Source organism: Wickerhamomyces ciferrii, contig 00047 (genome assembly GCF_000313485.1).
Source record: "Wickerhamomyces ciferrii WGS project CAIF00000000 data, strain NRRL Y-1031 F-60-10, contig 00047, whole genome shotgun sequence".
NCBI classification, from domain to species: domain Eukaryota; kingdom Fungi; phylum Ascomycota; class Saccharomycetes; order Phaffomycetales; family Wickerhamomycetaceae; genus Hansenula; species Hansenula ciferrii.
Window position 1 is genome coordinate 72843 of NW_011887693.1, and position 21321 is coordinate 94163.

General features: G+C 30.7%; 10 protein-coding genes across 10 annotated transcripts; 6 read left to right on the forward strand and 4 right to left on the reverse strand.

The window, feature by feature from the left end:
- Nucleotides 1-124: 124 nt before the first annotated feature.
- GLE1 (nucleoporin GLE1) lies at nt 125-2014 on the reverse strand (the record flags this gene model as incomplete). Its single annotated transcript, XM_011277358.1, has 1 exon — nt 125-2014. The coding sequence occupies one exon, from the start codon at nt 2012-2014 to the stop codon at nt 125-127; it is 1890 nt and encodes a 629-aa protein (XP_011275660.1).
- Nucleotides 2015-2244: 230 nt separating this feature from the next.
- BN7_2027 (KH domain-containing protein) lies at nt 2245-3396 on the forward strand (the record flags this gene model as incomplete). The annotated part of the gene is made up of 1 exon (XM_011277359.1): nt 2245-3396. The coding sequence occupies one exon, from the start codon at nt 2245-2247 to the stop codon at nt 3394-3396; it is 1152 nt and encodes a 383-aa protein (XP_011275661.1).
- Nucleotides 3397-3904: 508 nt separating this feature from the next.
- Nucleotides 3905-7462, forward strand: BN7_2028 (uncharacterized protein; the record flags this gene model as incomplete). The annotated part of the gene is made up of 1 exon (XM_011277360.1): nt 3905-7462. One exon carries the CDS (start codon nt 3905-3907, stop codon nt 7460-7462), a length of 3558 nt encoding a protein of 1185 aa, XP_011275662.1.
- Nucleotides 7463-7930: 468 nt separating this feature from the next.
- On the forward strand, nt 7931-10756 carry SEC26 (coatomer subunit beta; the record flags this gene model as incomplete). Its single annotated transcript, XM_011277361.1, has 1 exon — nt 7931-10756. The coding sequence occupies one exon, from the start codon at nt 7931-7933 to the stop codon at nt 10754-10756; it is 2826 nt and encodes a 941-aa protein (XP_011275663.1).
- A 192-nt stretch (nt 10757-10948) lies between these two features.
- Nucleotides 10949-11851, reverse strand: MRPL7 (mitochondrial 54S ribosomal protein uL5m; the record flags this gene model as incomplete). The annotated part of the gene is made up of 1 exon (XM_011277362.1): nt 10949-11851. One exon carries the CDS (start codon nt 11849-11851, stop codon nt 10949-10951), a length of 903 nt encoding a protein of 300 aa, XP_011275664.1.
- A 258-nt stretch (nt 11852-12109) lies between these two features.
- Nucleotides 12110-12574, forward strand: NHP2 (snoRNA-binding protein NHP2; the record flags this gene model as incomplete). The annotated part of the gene is made up of 1 exon (XM_011277363.1): nt 12110-12574. One exon carries the CDS (start codon nt 12110-12112, stop codon nt 12572-12574), a length of 465 nt encoding a protein of 154 aa, XP_011275665.1.
- Nucleotides 12575-12841: 267 nt separating this feature from the next.
- LYS4 (homoaconitate hydratase LYS4) lies at nt 12842-14890 on the reverse strand (the record flags this gene model as incomplete). Its single annotated transcript, XM_011277364.1, has 1 exon — nt 12842-14890. One exon carries the CDS (start codon nt 14888-14890, stop codon nt 12842-12844), a length of 2049 nt encoding a protein of 682 aa, XP_011275666.1.
- A 640-nt stretch (nt 14891-15530) lies between these two features.
- On the forward strand, nt 15531-17297 carry BN7_2033 (putative pre-mRNA-splicing factor ATP-dependent RNA helicase; the record flags this gene model as incomplete). Its single annotated transcript, XM_011277365.1, has 1 exon — nt 15531-17297. One exon carries the CDS (start codon nt 15531-15533, stop codon nt 17295-17297), a length of 1767 nt encoding a protein of 588 aa, XP_011275667.1.
- A 558-nt stretch (nt 17298-17855) lies between these two features.
- RTN1 (Rtn1p) lies at nt 17856-18956 on the forward strand (the record flags this gene model as incomplete). The annotated part of the gene is made up of 1 exon (XM_011277366.1): nt 17856-18956. One exon carries the CDS (start codon nt 17856-17858, stop codon nt 18954-18956), a length of 1101 nt encoding a protein of 366 aa, XP_011275668.1.
- Nucleotides 18957-19321: 365 nt separating this feature from the next.
- HEM1 (5-aminolevulinate synthase) lies at nt 19322-20995 on the reverse strand (the record flags this gene model as incomplete). Its single annotated transcript, XM_011277367.1, has 1 exon — nt 19322-20995. The coding sequence occupies one exon, from the start codon at nt 20993-20995 to the stop codon at nt 19322-19324; it is 1674 nt and encodes a 557-aa protein (XP_011275669.1).
- Nucleotides 20996-21321: the final 326 nt, after the last annotated feature.

Below are 21321 nucleotides of genomic sequence, written 5' to 3' on the forward strand. Positions count from 1 at the left end.
CCGAAACTTAGTGGAACATGTTCACACCCTGTGCGAAAAGTTAATGAAAGAGCTAGAGAGAATCGAAATCGTTATAATACCGTTTATCTACATTTTAATGCTTAATGATTTATATGTATAGATTTTATGCCTCCATTGGTTCAAAAGTCTTCAATTTCCCACTTGTTTGCCAATCTTCACCAATTGTTTGTAAAGTTTTAGCACCACTATAATTTTTATCATTAACACTTTGTGCCCATAAAGTCCAAATCAAATTTAATAATTTTTCACCTTGTTTACCATAAATTTGAATTAATTCATTTGCACATGCTTCCCACCATGATGATATAACAATAAAATGAACATTTAATAATAAATGTGAAGGTAAATTTATAATTCTTGCTAATAAAATCCAACTATTTGATATATCAAATGGATGTTCCAAATTGTTAAAATATTTAGAATCTAATGGAATTTTAGTTAATACTGCATATAATGTCATTATACCTCCTAATCTTTCATCATAACTAATTTCATCTTCCCATTTACTTCCATCATGTCTTTTCCATCCCATACGTAATCTACCTTCTTCAGTATCAACATTACATGTATAACCAATAACTAATGGACATTTCTTAACAAATCTTGCCATTAATAATTCTTTTAATTCAGGGAATTCAACAAGTAAGTTTAATGTTAATTTTGCTAATGGTAATGATGATGTTGGTTGAACTCTAACTTCTGTTTCTGCTTGTGCCACAATAGCTTTTGCAACAAAATTTAAAATCCATTTATATGCTAATTCATTTGATTTTGTTTCATTGATTAATGTTATCACTTCATTACTTATACGTGATAATTGTGTCATACTATTAGTTAATTGACCAAATTTTGGATTAATTTTTCTTTTATGTTTTAAAACTGCATTCTTGGTACCTAAATCATTTTTAACTTTTAAAACTATATCTGATTTAATTGTTTCAATTAATTTTTTATAATGGAAAAATTGTTTTTCAACTTCTTTATAATTCGTTATACCTTTACCCTTTTTAGCATCTTGTTCTTCTTGTTCTTTTTGTCTTTTAGCTTCATCTTCAGCTTTCTTTTTAGCTTCTTTAGCTTCACGTTCTTCTTTTTCCTTCCTTTCTCTTGCTAATCTTTCAGCTTCTTCTTTAGCTTTCTTTTCAGCTTCTATTCTTTGACGTTCTTCTTCTGCTTTTCTTTGACGTTCTTCTTCTTCTTTACGTTTACGTTCTTCTTCTGCTCTTCTTCTTTCTTCTTCTTCTCTTCTCTTTCTTTCTTCCTCTAAACGTTTACGTTCAAGTTCAATGGCTTCTAATTGTGATGTAACTTCTCTTGAACGGGTTGATGCTCTTGTTTCAACATCATTAATAATTGATTCTTGAATTTTTTGTATATATGACTCTCTGGTACTTGGTCTAGAAGAATTCCCACTTTGATCATTAGATGGAGATGAAGGATCCGTTCCAAGTTCATGTAATGATGGTCTTCTTGTATGTCTTGCAGAACTTGGCCTGCTTGATATTCTACTTGTTGATCTTGAATTGATTCTTGATGAATATTGTTTTGATTGTTGAACTAATTCATAACGTTCTTTGAATTTAAGGTCTTTCAGCAGTTCTGATAATTCATCAAATGATTCTGATATGTCTGCATTTCCATTATTATCATCACTTTCACTTTCACTTTCAATTTCTTCTTCTTCTTCAAATTCTGAATCTAAATCATGTACTTGTAAATGTTGTTTTGATTTAGATTTCTCAATATAATCATTATCTGCTTTAGAAGCCAAAGGTGATGAATTGAATACTTGGTATGTCTTTCTCAATCCTTTTTTACCTAAATGACTCGATGAAATTGATTTTGAGGGCGTTAGAACTGATTTCAATGGTGATGAATCAATAAGTCCCAAAGGTCCTTCATCTGTATATTCGTCATCAGAAAGCGAATCATAACCAGGATCGATCTGTTCTCTGGATGTGTTTGAGATTGTTCGATGTGGACTGAATCTCATATCTTTATAGAAGGTGTAGCTTGTAGCACAATTGTTGTTTCCTTTGAAAGTTTCAAAATCAATTGTTTGTTGATGGTTTTCTTACTTGAACTTTTTTTGAACATTTAAAAAAATTGATTTTTTAGTAAAGGAAAGAAAGTACATCAAAAACATCAACATCAACAACTTCAACAGAACCAGAAAAGAACAGGAAATAGACAAACAAAAAGAGACAAAGCTATAGATTCACAATGCCACCTAAGAAAAGAGGAAGACCATCGTCAAAAAGAGATTCAGAAGTTCCTGAAGAACAAAATAAGCGTCCGAAAACACCAGCTGCTGAGCTACCACCATTACCATCCTCAAAGGGTGACACGTACAAACCAGGTCAGGAAAAATCTAAGGAAGAGAAAGAAGAAGCAGTGCTTAAATTGATAGATTCCACTACATATAGATTGAATACAGATACACCGGGTCAATTCCAATTGAGAATATCAATATCCATTACTGAAGGGAGATATCTAACAGGACCTGGTAATTATTTCACTTCAGTTGAAGGTAAAAACATAATTGATAAGATACAGAAATTATCAAATGCTGTGTTATTGGTAACAGACATAGTGGAGGGAAGTATAGATAGAGAAGTGCTTGTTACTGGTGGTATTCAAGAGATTGCAATTGCAGTAGCTCATATAAGTACATCATTAGCTTCCATATTAGAAGATCCAACTACAGAAACTAAATTATCCACAACATTGCTAATACCAGGTAGTATTATTGAAAGTATAACTCGTGCCAAATTAACTAAATTAATCACTTCTATTGATATATCATCTGTTTTCGTTCCTTTTTCAAATTATCAAACAGTATATATTAAAGGAAGAATTCCACAATTGATGCTTTCCATTTCTACATTGGTTAAAGAAATTGCTAATATACCAATACAAAATCAAATAATAAAAGATTTCCCACCAGAACCATTCCCATTATTAGCTGTTAGAGGTGATAAATATGTTAGATCAGAAACTAATCAAAAATTATTAGATAAAAGTAAAGAATCTTTTATTAAATATCTTCACCAGGATTTCAAAGAACATGATAAAATAACAAAAACTGATCCAAAAATTCATAGTCATAATCAAATTGAAGAATTTATAAAAGAATGTCAAAAAAATATCAAATCATTAGATACATTTAAACATGTTATTGATGTACCAGTGGATTCTATTAGTAATGTTATTGGTCATAATGGGTTGAAAATCACAGAAATTAGATCCAAATCCAATAGTAATGTCATTATTGATGATCATCCAAAGGATACACAGTATAAGATTGTTACAATTAGTGGGCTTTCAGAGAATAATTTGACTGCTTTACAATATTTGAAATCGCTTATAGTTTAAAAGAAAAAATGCATATGAATTCAGGAATTTTCTTTTGGTTTGAAAGAGATGTAGTATATTTATATAGCCAAATGTGACTCTATACTAGCCAGATAATATACGCGCGTAGTAGAATGGCTAGATAAATACTGAATTGAACTATAGTTGATATGATTAATTACTCCATTAACGTAGAAAATTTTCATTTTTAAAGTTTATATACCTCTAGTACGATGATAGTATCAGTGCTCCATGTTCTCCAAACAATAGATGCCCAAAATGAATGAATTTAGATATGAATCATAGGATAGCTGCCTTTATCTCTTTGTTTTCCTGTTCTGTCCAGTTTCCATCGTTTTTGGTTAATTATAACTTTTGATATGCAAGGGGAAATTTTAGAAAAGCTTTTGACGAAAAACAAATTTAGAAACTGTCACTTTCAAAACAAAACAACAAGCTTGGATTTAAGCAACAACTCTTTGAAATAAACCAGAAGGAAAAGTCATTTGAAGAGCTTAGAAGAACAAGAATGGGTACATCAGAGAAAAGACGCTCCATCTTGTTCCCCTTTGCGAAAAGTACGCCCAAAGAGACCAAGTTTGAAGTGGTGAACAGAAAGAAGAACCCTGCTCAAAACTTAGCAGCCAATGCTCAATCAACTTCACAACAGAGCTCTACAAGATCATCTCAACCTTCACCTTTTGATCCTCCATCCAGCTCAAGAACTTTACCGAAGCCACAACCCAAACCAGCAAGTTCAATTAGTTCTGGCCCATCTTCTACAAAACCAGCACCTTTACCAGTACAATCAACTTCATCAAAATCACATCCGTTACACATTCCAAATCCAATAAAGCACAGATCATCTTCTCAAAGTACCCAGGAAAAGGTCACACCAAATGATTTACCTCGTTCTAATTTAGATGTGAACTTTAGTGTCCCTCCTGTACCTGATTATAATAATACTTTAAATGCTCCACCAGTTACAATCAAGGGAAGATCAGTTTCTTTAACCAAGAAAGATGCACCACCAAGAAGGAAACCACCAACTGAAGCAGCAGCAAATGATAGTTCATCATCCTTAGGTGGTCTTAATAATTACTCAACAAATTCAATAACAGGTTCTGCCTTATCATTCCAAAGTTCAAAATTAGATTCAACATCTGTTCAAGAAGAAGAAGAAGAAGTCAAACCAAAAGATCTTTTAAATGGACCTTCACCTCAAAAACCATCAAATTTGAGAACTGTATCAGGTAATGATATACCCTTCACTGAACCACAGAGTCAAACTTTACAACCACCTTTACCTCCAAGTATTGTCATTACACCAAATAAATCTGATGAAAGTGTACCAAAAACAGAACCTCAGATAGAATCTCAACAACAATCAAATGATACTAAAGAAATAGAAAGAAGAACAGCAGATTTGAATATTGATGACAGGACTCCAGTACAACCTATAAACCCACCTGCTCAAGAACCACTTATTCAAGAAACTCAACCTTATAATGATATACCTTTCCAAAGTACTGATAGTTTCCAGGTTAGCATGACTGAACCTCTCAATGCAAGATCACCATTCATTGACTCATCAAATAATTATTCACAAGCTGATAGTTTTGCCTCAGCATCAGAGTTTAGAGATAATTCACAAAGTAGTATGATTTATGAAACTCCGAATGATACAAGTCAAGCTAATATAGTTGAACAAGAACCTATTAATGAAGATATTAATAATCCACCCAAACTCGATCAAGCTCAAACTCCACCTTTACAATTAGACACCCAGAATAAAGACGTTGAATTACCAAAATTCCCAGAACAAGTTCAAGTTGAACTTGGTGATGATCCTGATACAAGTTTCGAAGTTCAACCTCTGTTTTTCCATAAAAAGACAAGAAGTGGTGTCTCTGATATAACCACATCAAGTGCTCCATATTTAGCATCACCATCTAAACAAAATGAACCAGGTAAAGGTCATGGTAAACAATTATCATTATCTGATGATATCCTGAGAGATATTGAAGAATTTCAGAGTGCAATTCCTTCACATGTTAATGAAGACCCTGATGAAATTTCTCCAGTATCACCTTTAGCTTTACAACTTGGTAATGAATTACTACCATCAGGTCAACAAGAACCTAGAAGATCTGCATTATATGAAGAAGTTAGTTATGATGGAGATGATTATGATTATGATTCAGAACCAGAATTACAACAAGAATCTGAGAAACAACAGTTAAGAGTTCATAATCCAGATGCCGAAGATAATGATGCTGATCAAGGGTCATTATTCCAAGATTCATCTGATGAAGATTTCAAGAAAAATCAAAGAAGAGAAGAAGCTATAATACAACCATCGTTATCGGGACAAGAAGAAGCATTCAATCCAAGTGAATTCGATTATGGTCACGTTGGAGGATTGGATAATTTTGATTCAAGAGCTAGTTCAGTACAGCCAGAGGTTGGATATTATGGAGGTAATATCAATGATACACCACACAAGAGTAGAGATGAACTAAACATACCAGCTCCAACACCTGGAAGAATGGGTCTTACTGATGATGATGATGACGAAGACGATGATATCAATGACTTTAGAGCTAACGGTGGCACTTTCGAAAGAGGTCTTGAACCAAGAAATGAGTTTGATCAATATACTGGGGAAGAGTTTCAACCAAGAAACGAATTTGGTGATTATACAGAAGAGTTCAACTTCAATGGTGGAAATAATTATGATCAACAGCTTTCAATACCAAGATCACATTCATATCATAATATTTCAGATATTGGATCACCAATTGAAAGTCATTCCTATAGTTCAAATGTACCATCATCTCAAGTCAAATCAAGTACTACATCTGGTGATGAAGGATATAATTATGATAGATCTTCAAGAAATAATGAAAGTGACCAGGCTTCATCATCTTATTATGGACAAGCTGCTCAAACAAGAAGATTTCATGTGGTCAATACTGGTAATTATTCAGATGAAGATGACGATCAAAGTTCAAGACAATTTTCATATGATCAATCGTTCGATGATAGTCGACCAGATGCATTAAACAATGATTATAGCGTTATTCATCAACAAGTAACAAATAGCCCTGGTAGAAATAGAGATTCAGATGATGAAGAAATGTTGAGTTTTATAGCTAAATCTCCTGTACAGACTGATTTTTCATTTGAACCAAAATCAACTTCACCAAGATTTGCAAATAATCCAAATAATATGAGTGATATTGATTTATCTAAGAATCCAAATCCTCCATACGAAAGTCCAGTCTCTACTACCAGCCCAATCAATGCATATGATAGAAGAGATGATACAGTTGCACCAGTCCAATATGCCAAAGTTGCAAGTGCTGCTTCACGAAGACCACCTCCATTAAGTGCTGCTCCAAAGACAACAAGAGCTGCCAGATCATTATCCACAAGTCAACCACCACCTGCATTTAATTATAATACATTACAAGAAAATCAAGCAAATGATTTAACAGTACCACCACCAGAAGCTCATGAACCTGAAAAATCAAGTTATGTTGAAATGTTGAGAATGAGTTCTGGAACAGCAAATAGTGATGTTTCAGCTAGAACTTGGGGTGTTCCAATCGGTATTGCTGATATTGATCATTCCAAGATGAGTACACATTCTTCAAGAACAGCTTATAAAAGAGCTCAACGTACAAATAAAAGTGATTTGAAACATGGTAAGATAAAACCAAGATTATTAGCATCTGAAGTTGATGATGATGATATTTCAACTGAAGTTGTGTCAACGATGGATGGTCAATCTTCCATCAATGAATTAGAAAAATCAAGAACACCTTCACTTCATTCACCTTCACAATCACTTTCAAATTTTTCTCCAAATAGAACTCCATCAAGTGTTAGTGGCTTCACAAATTCACTTCCAGGATCTGGTAACTCAGCTGCTGCTCAGGCTGCATTAACAAGATCTGGTACCTTGCTAAATGATAGGATTGGTCCTCAATTAGGAAGATCTGGTAGTGTCATGAGTACAGTGAAACCAGTTAACAATATGACATTATACATTGCTAATCCAGACATCGATGAAGATGATTAATACTTAATTTCGTAATATTTATAATGAAGATATATTCAATCTAATTTTTGTTTTTTGTAGTATATTTTCATTGTATTGAATTTTCATTGAAAGTTATTTCCAAATCGGGAAGTCAACGATTTCCGCGAATTTAGCTCCCCTGGTGGAAACTCGAAAAAAGAACAACAACAACAATTTCACTAAGCCAGATCAACGGAAGAACGCTTTGATAACCAACCCAAAAGGCATTGATCTAATTCTCCTAAAAGGCTGAATAGTAAGTGGACAATTTTATCAAGAAGATTGAACGGTGGTTATAGGGCTGATTCATTAATTTCCCAAAGAAAAATCACGCGCTAAAAAGGAAAATTGTCATTTTGATTCTGAATTTGTACGTGTTACAATTCAATAACATTGTTCAATCGTTTCCAACCCAGATCTTGACCAACTAACTAGTTGATATATTAGCTCATTCATAGGCTTTGAAAGATGTCTGACGTTGCTTACACTTTGGTCTTTGACCCGAACCCTGCTAGTAAGGTTTCCATCAATGAATTCAAAACTTTATTGGAGAAAGGTAAAGATGAATCTAAAATTGATGCCATGAAACAAATTTTGATCACCATGCTTGATGGTAATCCAATGCCTGAATTATTGATGCATGTCATCCGTTATGTTATGCCTTCAAGAAGCAAAGAATTGAAGAAATTATTATATTTCTATTGGGAAATTGTTCCAAAATTAGATTCAGATGGTAAATTAAAACAAGAAATGATTTTAGTTTGTAATGCCATTCAAAGAGATCTTCAACACCCAAATGAATACATCCGTGGTAATACATTGAGATTCTTAACCAAATTAAAAGAACCTGATTTATTAGAACAACTGGTTCCATCAGCTCGTGCATGTTTAGAACATCGTCATGCTTATGTTCGTAAATATGCAATTTTTGCCATTTATGCAATTTATTTGGTTTCAGATCATTTAATTCCAGACGCTCCAGAAATTATCAATGATTTCTTAGTCACTGAAACTGATCCAACATGTAAACGTAATGCTTTCATTGCATTAGGTAATTTGGACAGAGAAGGTGCTTTACGTTTCATTCAAGAAAATGTTGCTGCTTTAGAAACAATAGATCCATTATTACAATTAGCTTTCATTGAATTTATTAGAAAAGATAAAGCACCAGAATTAAGAACAAGATATATTAATTTATTATCAGAATTGTTAGAATCAAATTCAAACACTGTTATCTATGAAGCTTCTAATACAATTACTGCATTAACAAGTAACCCATCATTTGTTGCCTTAGCTGGTAATAAATTCATTGAATTAGCAATTAAAGAATCAGACAATAATATCAAATTGATTGTTTTGGAAAGAATACATGATATCCATAAGAAAAACCCAGGTATACTAGAAGATTTAACTTTAGATATCTTAAGAATTTTATCCACACCAGATATTGATATTAGAAAAAGAGCTATTGAAATCGCTCTTGAATCAATTTCAAGTCGTAATGTTGATGAAGTATTAAAATTATTCAAGAAGGAATTACAAAAAACTGTCACATCAGATGCTGATAAAGCTGTTGAATATCGTCAAATATTAATCTCAGCTATCCATCAAACAGCTATCAAATTTTCACAAATTGCAGCAAGTGTTGTTGATTTATTATTAGATTTCATTGCTGATTTATCAACTACATCAGCTACAGATGTTTTAGCCTTCATTAAAGAAGTTGTTGAAAAATATCCAGATTTAAGAAGTTCAATTGTTCAACGTTTATTAAATTCATTAGATAACATTAGAAGTGGAAAAGTTTTCCGTGGTGCTTTATGGATCATTGGTGAATATGCTTTGACTGAAAAAGATATTCAAGATGCTTGGAAACATATTCGTTCAAGTGTTGGTGAAATTCCAATTATTCAATCAGAAAGAAGACGTATTGGTGAACCAGAAGAAGAACATGAAGATGAAGGTAAAAAATTAAACGGACAATCAAAACCAATTGTTTTACCAGATGGTACTTATGCTACTGAATCTGCATTAACTTCAGAAAAGAAAGTTACTAAAGAAGAAACAAGACCACCATTACGTCAATTTATTCTTGATGGTGAATTTTATACAACTGCAATTTTATCATCAACTTTTGTTAAATTAATTTTAAGATTTCAAGAAATATCACAAAATGCTACAATTTTAAATGCTTTGAAAGCTGAAGGTTTATTAATTTTGGTTAGTATATTAAGAGTTGGTCAAACTTCATATGTTTCTAAAAAAATTGATGAAGATTCTGGAGAAAGAATTTTAACTGCAATTACATATATTGCTGAAGGTAAAGAAAGTAAATTATTAGAAGTTGCATTCTTAGAAGCAACTAAAGATGCTTATAAAGAACAAGTTGAAGCTGAAGATAAAAGAAAAGCTAAACTTGATCAAGCAGAAATTCAAAAAAATTCACAACAAGTTGATGAAGTTATTCAATTTAGACAATTTGGTAAACAAGAAACAACTTCAGATGTTGATGAAGATTTAACTTTAGCTACAGGTGTTAAAGTTGAAGAAGATTTATCATCAAGATTAAATAAAATTGTTCAATTAACTGGGTTTTCAGATCCAGTTTATGCAGAAGCTTATGTTAAAGTTCATCAATTTGATGTTGTTTTAGATGTTTTATTAGTTAATCAAACAACAGAAACTTTACGTAATTTACATGTTGAATTTGCAACATTAGGTGATTTAAAAGTTATTGATAAACCAACTACACAAAACATTCCAGCACATGGATTTTTCAAAATTCAAACAACAATTAAAGTTACCTCAGCTGATACTGGTGTTGTCTTTGGTAATATTGTTTATGATGGTGGTCATGGTGCAGAAAATAAAGTTGTTATTTTAAATGATGTTCATGTTGATATTATGGATTATATTAAACCTGCTAAATGTTCAGAAAATAAATTCCGTACAATGTGGAATGAATTTGAATGGGAAAATAAAATTGTTATTAAATCTAATTTACCATCATTAAAAGATTATTTAGATGAATTATTAAAAGGTACAAATATGTCATGTTTAACCCCAGGTGCAGTTATTGGTGAAGAATGTCAATTTTTAAGTGCAAATTTATATTCCAAATCATCATTTGGTGAAGATGCTTTAGCTAATTTATGTATTGAAAAGAAAACTGATGGTCCAATTGTTGGTCATGTTCGTATTCGTTCTAAAGGTCAAGGTTTAGCATTATCATTAGGTGATAGAGTTGCATCTATTGCACGTAAAACAAATAAAGCTAAATTAACAAGTGTTTGAGTTTGAAATAAAAAAGGAAATTTTATGTTTATGTATAGAAGTAATTTGTTTAAAGATTAAAAAAAGAGAAATTTAATATGTTTTTTTTGTTGATTAGGTTGTAAATTTATGAGCCTAAGTTCTAACTACGATATATGAATATTTTCCTATTTACAATGTTTTATTTCTAACAAATTATTTATACAACTATATTTAAAATGCATTTTTTCTTTCAGTACCATGAATTGGGAACCCATAAGCACTTAATAATCTTCTAGCTTCAGTATCAGTTTGAGCGGTTGTTTTAATATTAATATGCATACCATAAGTTTTTGACCATTGATCTTGATTTGATTCAATTTCTGGGAAGAAACTAATTTCTTCATGAGTTAACCCCATTGAAAGATTACCAGTTTTATCACCAGCTCTTGATGAAAGACCTTTAAATTCACGAATTCTTGGGAATACAATTTCTGTTAAAGTTGATAAAAATTGTGATAATGGTCTACCTTTTAATTCAACTTTTGCACCCATTAACCAACCTCTACGAACACCCCAAGCGATAACATCTTTTCTTGAATGTAAAGGTTTTGGTTTACAATTTGTAATTTGTTGTAATTGTAAAGCAGCAGAAATTGCATGATTTGCATTATCTTTTGCTAATTTTGTATAACAATTTAACGTTATTGATTCAATTATTGGAATGTTTTTATCAGTATAGATTTTAATATCTGGAGTTTCCACTTCTGAACCTTTTGGTTTTCTTAAAGTACGAGAAGGATGATTTGGTGAAGAACCATCCCATTGTCTTCTTTTTAAACCTTCTTTACGTCTTTGATTATGTTGGAAATTCATTAATAATAAATCGGATTGTAAAGTGTTTGTATAATGTTCAGCAACACGATCTTGATGAGTAGCAACTGGTCTAAAACCAGGGTTTCTAATATCATTTTTCTCTAGATTCAATTCTGGGAATCTTGGTGATAATTTGTTCTTGTCAATCTTGATCAAATGATGAACTGGTTTCACAAGAGAACAACCGACTCTACCAGCAGCAGCACTGGATGTGGAGAACAAACGGATGTTCCCCTGGCTCACAAGCTTCTGACTGAACATTCTTCCAATAACTAATCAATAGGATCAATTCTTTCTCCAGTACATTTTCAATATTTATGTCCTGTTCAATTAAAATCAAAAATTGAATTTTTCATCAAATCTTTGATTACGTAATTGGAAAATATCAAACTCCGGGTAAATTGTGTTATGTGCACTTACCGGAAATTTGATGAAGGAAAAAAAATTTTAAGATGAGCAGAGCTTAACTATGAAATATTAACAGAATAGTAAGATTATATCAATCATTATATATACACAATGGCTAAGAAGGAAAAGAGTGTCAAGGAGGAAGCTGGTGAAGACAACTATGAAAAAAGAATGTCTGCAGTCTTACCTTTTGCTAAACCATTAGCTCCAAAGAAATTGAATAAAAAAGTTTTAAAAACCGTTAAAAAGGCATCAAAAGCTAAACATGTTAAAAGAGGTGTTAAAGAAGTTGTTAAATCTTTAAGAAAAGGTGAAAAAGGTCTTGTTGTCATTGCTGGTGATATTTCTCCACCAGATGTTATTTCTCATATCCCAATCTTGTGTGAAGATAGTTCAGTTCCATTTGTTTTCATTCCATCAAAAGAAGATTTAGGTTCAGCTGGTGCTACTAAGAGACCAACTTCTGTTGTTATGATTGTTCCAGGTGGTGGTAAAAAAAATAAATCTGATGGTAAATCTGAAGAATATCGTGAAGGTTTTGATGAAGTGGTAAAAGAAATTCCAGCATTGGAATAAATTGTATTATTATGAGGTAAAACGATAAAGAGTAATATAATTTTATTGGGGGACAAAGTTTAAAGAAGAATGATGGCATGACCGTACATAATTATATCAAAAACATTGTATATTAGCATTTTCATAAAAAAAGGATTAAAAATAGACATATTTGTAGTTATTTATACAGCTACGCTCTTCAGTATTTCAAAAATGCATAAAATTAATCTAACAATCTATATATATGATTTTAATACTGTACAAAATGCTATATGATCAAACAATAATCTATAATTGAGATTTAACCCAACCTTCAAGACCACCTTTAACAATAATTTCTTGTAAATTAGCACCTAATTCACCAACTTTTTGTTGTAAAACAACTTCACCATCTTTACCATCTTTAACAGTAACAGTAGCAGTTTCAACATTCCAATTTAAAAACCAACCAGTTCTTCTTGTTAATTCTTTTGGAGAATCTTTATATTTATCTCTCAACATATTAATTAAATCTGGAATTTCTAAAGTTAATAAAGCATTATTAATACTATTTCTACCAAAAATATTACCAAATGAACCTGCAACAATTAATTTCATATCTCTTGCTAAAATTGCAGTTGCAGCTTGTTCTCTTGATGAACCTGTACCAAAATTAAAACCTGAAATTATAATATCACCAGCTCCTGTCTTGGAACCAAATTCTGAATCATAATTTTCCATACAAACTTCAGCCATTTTTTCTCTTGAAACATCATCTTGATAAGTATATTTACCTGGATAAATACCATCAGTATTAATATTATCAGCATCACAAAGAATTAATTCACCTTCAATTGATTTTGGAAATTCTGGTAAAACTTCAACACCACCTGTAACAGTCTCGTCTTCAGTTGATTTAGGTTTTTCTGGGATTCTAATTTCCTTATGGATACCAAGTGCACCATTAGCTGGTGAACCATCTAATTCTTCTGGACCACCAATTTTACCTAAAACAGCAGAAGCTGCAACAACTTCAGGTGAAGCTAAATAAGCTAAAGCATCTTTTGAACCCATTCTACCTTTAAAATTACGATTTGTAGCAGAAATACCAATTTCACCATCTTTTAATAAACCAGTACCTAATCCAATACATGGACCACAACCTGCAGGTAATGGGATAGCACCTGCATCTAATAAAATTTTCCAAGCACCATCAGCTTCAGCATCTTTTTGAACATTTGATGAAGCTGCAGCAATATAAAATTCTACCCCTGGGGCAATCTTGTGACCTTTAACAACATCTGCAGCTGCTTTAATATCACTTAAACGAGAATTTGTACATGACACTAAATAAGCTTTATTAACTTTTAAATTTTGGGCAGATAAATCAGCTAATGAATTTGAAACTTTAACAGAATTTGGACCTGAAATATATGGAGATAATGTACTTAAATCTAAGACTAAATGTTTTGCATAAACAGCATCAGAATCAGCATCAACTTTATTATCAATTAAATTTTGAACAGTTTCTTGATTTACTCTTGGATGAGGTTGAGGTAAAATTTTTAATCTATTTTGATACCATTGAATTAAAGTTTCATCAACTGGGAATAAACCAGATAATGCACCCCATTCAGTTGTCATATTTGCAATTGTTAATCTATAATCAACAGATAATTCATTAATAAATTCACCATGGAATTCAATAGCATGATTCAAAACTTCATCATTATTGAAAACACCACATAATGCCACGATAACATCTTTACCTGTAACACCTTTTGGTAATCTACCTTTTAATTCCACTTTAGCAACTGGTGGAATTTGCCACCAAGTTTGTCCCGTAGCCCAAATTGAAGCAGCATCAGTTCTAACAATTGGTGTCCCCAAAGCACCAATACCACCATAAGTATTTGAATGAGAATCAGAAGCAACTGATAAATTTAAAGGGAAAGCATAACCTTCTTCAATCATAATTTGATGACCAATACCTCTACCAGCAGGATAAAAATCAACACCTTGTTCTTTTGCAAAATTTTGAATATTTGAATATTTTGTTAAATTTTTTTCAGTTTTATTTTGAACATCATGATCTAAAGTCATAACAATTTGTCTATTATCTTTAACATTTTTAGCACCAAGACCTTTAAATTTTAATGCCACGGGCCATGAATTATCATGAGACATACAATGAGCAGGTTTAATTGAAACATAATCACCAGATTTAACAAATTTACCTTGTGGTAAACCAACTGCATATCTTTGTACAATTTTTTCAGTTAAATTTTGACCTGCAAATATCTTTGAACTTGAAGAGAATGAACGAGTCGATAATCGACTTATATTTGTTATAGCCATTTTGATCTATATTGGTATCACCTCTATGTTTTTATTAAATATGATTAAAATTGATTTAATTCTTCAATATGACTAATCTTTTATACCTGTGAAAAACCACCGGGGAAATGAAAAATCTATTCAATAAGTAAGAATTTTCAAAAAAGAATATGAATAATAAATAAATAAAGTGTATATGATAATAACAAAATCACCAAATCACCAATAACCAAACCAACTTGAAAGATCTGAAGTAAATACCCAAATAAAATCTCAAGTGAAATAAATTTCCAATGCAGTCTTTGATTTTTTGATTATGTATGACACAGAATCGGTTTAGGAAGCACCCGGTAACGGCCAATCAGAAGCTGTGGATTTGTTATGACGATGGATGGATATGGTAATTGTTGGTTATATAGGTAATGAGTAATAGATGTGTTATATTTGAGATTGATTAGATGAAGCATTTAATCATTTTTGGCTTCTTTACTAACAAATTTGAATCAGTTTATATTGATTTGTTGTTGACTGCCTATTTGGGAAGTAAAAAGTAAAATTTTCTAGTACTTTATTTTCGTGATGGTGTCAAAAGTGAAAAATTGAAAAAAAAACAAACAATAAAGAAGAAAGAAAAGCTAAAAATTAGTTTGGGAAAAGAGACATGATCAGTTTGGATTTGCTGGAGTCGAATAAAGATGCTGTGCTCCATAGTTTAGAAACCCATAATTTCACTTTCTTTAGTTCAATTGGTGCTATACCTGCTTTACAATTCTTTAGTAAAATTACACAGGCAAAGTTCTTATTCATTAGTGATGATTTAGGTATAAGTCAATGGTATAAAGATATACCATATCAGACATCTGTTTATGATGATAGGTTTTCCGTGGAAGGTTCATCCTGGTTAACTTATGAATTAGTCTTGTTTTTATTGAGTCAAGATACTACCTTTTTAAATTCATTTGATTTTATTATTATGGATGGTATAGATCAAAGAAGTGCAAATTCTGATTTTGTATTTTCTTTAATTGTTAATTTAAAGTTACAAAATAAATTCATTGTTTTACAAAGATCAAATTATCAATATGATTTATATACAAAATTTCTTGAGAAATATGGATATACATCAAATTTAATTAATTTAGAAGAACAATCCTCAATATCAACATATTTCTTACCAGAACCTTGTCAAAATATCAATAAAGAAATATTAGAAACATTGGATACAATCTTATCAACAGATACAATTTCAAATAGTTTTGATATCTTGATTCTATTATCAAATGATTATGAAATTCACCAATTCAAAACTTTAATCCTTGATTCATCAATAAATCATGATTTTTCCATTATAACAGATTTATTTAAATATCAAGTTCAAGGTTCGCATAGAAGAATTATATTATCAACTAATTCTCATTATTTCCAAGATTTTCCACATAAAATACGATATATTATTGATTCTGGATTACAAGGAGGTATACCTATTAATAAAAATCAAATTGAACAACATTTATCAATATTAAGAAATGAAGATTCAAGTTATTTTGGAATGTTTAGTGAGTCTGGGGTTATTGATTCATTTAATCATTTATCTCAAGTTGAATTATTACCTTTTATAATATATTTATTAAAATTTAACCAAAATTTAAATGATTTTGAATTTTTATCATCACCACCTTTAAACAATATTAAGAAATCAATAAGTTATGGTATTTATATGGGGATATTGAAAATAAATGATGTACAAGATTTAAAATTAAGTGAAATGGGGGTCATGATTATTAAATATCAATTACAATTGAATATATCAAGTATTTCATTATATACATCATTGGTTGTTTCAATAACTAAAAATTTCCCCCAGGTAGTAACTTGTTCTATAATGAAAATCATATCAATGTTAATAACTCAAAATATTGGGAAATTAACAAAATTTATACATAAAGATTTTGAATTTAAAAAATCATTAAGTAAGATTATGTCACATGATGAATCATTAGCTGAATCTGATTTTATTTCATTAGTCTTTATATTTAATGAAATTATTGGAAATGAGCAACATATCAAAACATCTGGGGCAAAGCATAATGTAATAATGAATAAATTTAATAAAGATGAAAAGAAGCAAATATTACATGTTTATAAGCAATTGGAAAAGATAATAGGATACAATATTAAATCTAAAGAACCATTAGATCCAAATCAATTACATAAATGCTTGTTTATTGGATTCCAATTACAATGTGCCACAATAATTAAAAATGTGTCAAATGGAAATGACATATTAGATATTGAATTAATACCGGTCATACGACCTTTACTTTTAACAGAGAAACATACAACATTAAACAATAGCCCCGAAGGGATTGATTTAATTAAATCAAATGATATCATAATTTATTATAAAAGTGAGTATATTACGTTTTAATTTATTTATTATTGCTCGTTGCTGTTATTCAGGAACAATTTTAGTTATCGATTGCTCGAAATTTTTCACTAACAATACAAAATCAGTTGATGAAGATGGTAATACACCATGGAATTATGCTCAAATAACTGGTAAAATACCACAAAGATTGGCTCAAGAGTGTCAATTACCCTTATATAAACTAGTATAATAACCCCTAGTCTCATTTGATATCAATTGTAGTTGTTGTCTGATTATGTCTTATATTGGTTATTTTAAATCCGGGTAAATTTGCGATTTTTGCGCCTGCATCTGTGGATCATAAATTGAAATTTCACAATTTTATAAAAAGATGAAAATTTGCCGTCAGAAACCAATTTTGAAATCAACAATCAATTAAAACAATTGAAAGGAATCTTATTTAAAAGAATTGATTCGCTGTTGGAAATTAATTTGTTCTTTATTTAATTCGGTATTCAATTGTCATCAAGTTGAACAAAAAATAATAGTCAAGTTTAGTTATTTCATTGTCTGATCCCCTATTTAATTAATTCCTGATTGATCCATTGTTTTATTAAAATGTCATCTGCTCAAGTTCCTCAAGTTCCAGTACCAAACGGTACTCCAGCTCAAACTCAACCATCAAAAAGACACGTTGGTAACCCATTGTTAACTTGGAAAGATCCTGTCAAGACTGGTAAAGTTTTCGGTTCATTGGTTTTCTCTTTAATTGTTTTAAAATCTGTCAATTTATTAAGTCTTTTCTTTAGATTAGGTTCAATTGCTTTGATTTCATCAGCTATCGCTGAATATGCTGGTAAATTAGTTACTGGTACTGGATTTGTTACTCGTTATAGACCATCTTATAATAAGACTTTCTCCAAAAAAACTTCAAATTTCTTGGAATCATTCACCAAAGATTTACCAGCTTTAGAAGAAGAAGGTCAAAAATTATTATATTCATTTGATATTGAAAATACTTTAAAAGCTTCAGGTTTATTTTATATCTTGTACAAGATTACTTCATGGTTATCTTTATATAAATTGATTTTCACTGCTACTGTTTTAACTTTCACTTTACCTGCAATTTATGAAAATTATCAAGATGAAATTAATGAAGCTGTTGTTAAATTTTCTGCTATTGCAAGAGAAAAAGCTGGTGAATATGGTCAATTAGCTCAAGAAAAAGCTACTCCATATTTAAAACAAGCTGATGAAAAATTAGGTCCTGTTTCAAAATTTATTAAATCAAAATATCAAGTTCGTACTGCTTCAACTTCTGTTGGTGAACAAAATGTTTCTGCTTTCTCTTCAGGTTCTGAACCAATTTCAAACACTGGTGCTAAAAAAGTTTCATCTTCATCATCAAAAGCTACAAATCCATTTGAAAATGTTGAAGAAGCTGTTAATCAAACTTCAGGTGCTCCATCAGGTGCTAAATCATCAGGTGTTGCCACTTCTTCAACTTCAACTTTAGATCCATCAAAAGTTGCTTCATCAGTCGAAGACTCTGCTACTGGTTATCATCAAACTCAAGATATTCAAACCAATATTTTCCCAGAAACCCCAAGTTCTGAACCATCATTAGTTGATCAATTAAAACAAAAAGCTTCAGAAGTTGATGTTGAAGATTTAAAGAGTGATATTGCTGCTAATAAAGCTAAAATTCCAAATTTTTAAGAAGTCAACTCTTATTATTATAATTTGGTTACTTTAACAATATTTTATTGAGATTTTTTATTTGATTTTTTATATAAATATACATATCATGTTATATTTAATAACATTCATTTTTTATTTGATTTATTTCAATTTTAACTGATCATTTTATTTGACTTTTGTGTGCAATTTGTTTAAATATGTTTTTATATACATATTCAATAATTGAATTTAAGACTAATATATTACATTTGTATTCAACATTGATCAAGATTATATATTAAATTATTAAATGTATGAGTATAAATAAGCAATTTTTTGCAAAAGGCATAAAGGCATAGGATCAATGATTTTAAACTATAGACAAGTGACAATCAAGAAGTTGTTTAATATTTAATACCAGAACTAACTTCTAATTGATCAATAACAGGATTGAAAACATTTTCATTAAGATCTTTTTCAGTATAATTTAATTGTTCTTGAGTCCATAAATTATCTTGATGAATATAATTTGGATCACCAACTCCACAAAGACCACCTTGATTAGTTAAATCTTGAATACTTGGTAATTCAATAGTTTTATAAACATCATCAATAGCCTCTAAGAAAACATCAGATAATTCTTGATTATGACCTGGAGTTGGAGTAACTCTTAATCTTTCTTCACCACGAGCAACAGTTGGGAAATTAATTGCTTGAACATAAATTTTATGTTTATTCATTAATAAATCAGATGCTTGTTTAGCCTTTGCTGGATCACCAATAACAATTGGCACAACATGTGAAGGATTTGGCATAACTGGAACACCTAATTTGGATAAATTATCTTTAACATACCCAGTATTTAATTGTTGTAATTGACGATCTTTAATATAATGTCTAACATAACGAATTGCTTCAGCTGCACCAGCCATAACTGCAGGTGGTAAAGTTGTTGTGAAAATAAAACCAGGAGAATAAGATCTTAACCAATCAATTAAATTTGATGACCCAGCAACATAACCACCAACAGTACCAAATGATTTACCTAAAGTTGCAGTAATCATATCAACTCTATCCAGGGTAGTTTTATAATTTGGTGATGCAATACCTGCTTTACGATGAGCTTCAAAATCAAAATGTTCTGCAACACCAGCACCATGTGGTCCATATAACCCAACAGCATGAACTTCATCTAAGAAAGTTAAAGCACCATATTTTTCAGCTAAATCACAAATTTTATCAATTGGTGCAACTGAACCACACATTGAATAAACAGATTCAAAAGCAATTAATTTTGGTTGAGATTTTGGATATTTTGATAATCTTGATTCTAAATCAATTAAATCATTATGTTTAAAAATTTCTTTTTTAGCATTTGAATGTTTAATACCAACAATCATTGAAGCATGATTTAATTCATCAGAAAAAATAACTAAATCTTTCATTTTTTGACCTAATAATGATAAAACTGCATCATTTGCAACATAACATGATGAGAAAACTAATGAAGCTTCCTTTTTATGTAATGCAGCTAATTCACTTTCTAAATTAATTGCATGTTTATTATGACCTGCAATATTTCTTGTACCACCAGCACCTGCACCATATTTATCTAAAGTTTTCTTCATAGTTTCAATAACTTGTTGATTTTTAGACATTGCTAAATAATCATTTGAACACCAAACAGTAACTTTATCTTCCTCGGTAGCTCTATGAGCTTGTGGGAAACTTTTAGCTAATCTATTAATATTATTGAAAAATCTATAAGAATTATCAGATCTTTTCTTTGATAATTCATCTTCAAATAATCCATTATAATCAAATGAACGTTCTTGAGTTTGAGAATGATCTAAAATTTCATAATCATCAACTTCTTGAGTTGCAGTAGCTGAGGCGAATCTTGGTTTTGATGGAGTTGTATAAGAACGTTTTTGTTCAGTTAAAGCAGGACCCATAACTGGACACATTGAAGCTTGATTAGCCAATGAAGAACCATTAATGCTTTGTAAAGCAGATTTGTTGGCATGGTTCTTGACAAAGGGGCAGAGCTTAGCGGACTGACGTGCTAAGGATTCCATTTTTGTGCAATAGATCAGATATAAGATATCAAAAACAAATCAAAAAGTTATGTTTTCATAAAAGTGGTTATTTTATTTTATTTATAATTTTTTCTTTTTCAACGTCTCTCGAATTTTTTTTTATGCATGGATTTACAAACACGCGTTGAAATGACAGAAATCATGAAAATTTGTACTACAAACAACGAAGAAATCAAGTTTATTAAGTTGATTTTGATGAGTATGTGATTGGATAGTGAGTATAGTATTGTTGATGTTGTTTAGTAGTTGTTGTCTTCTTTTGTTGTGTTTGTTTGTCGCTGTTTGTGGTATGTGATGGCTCTTGG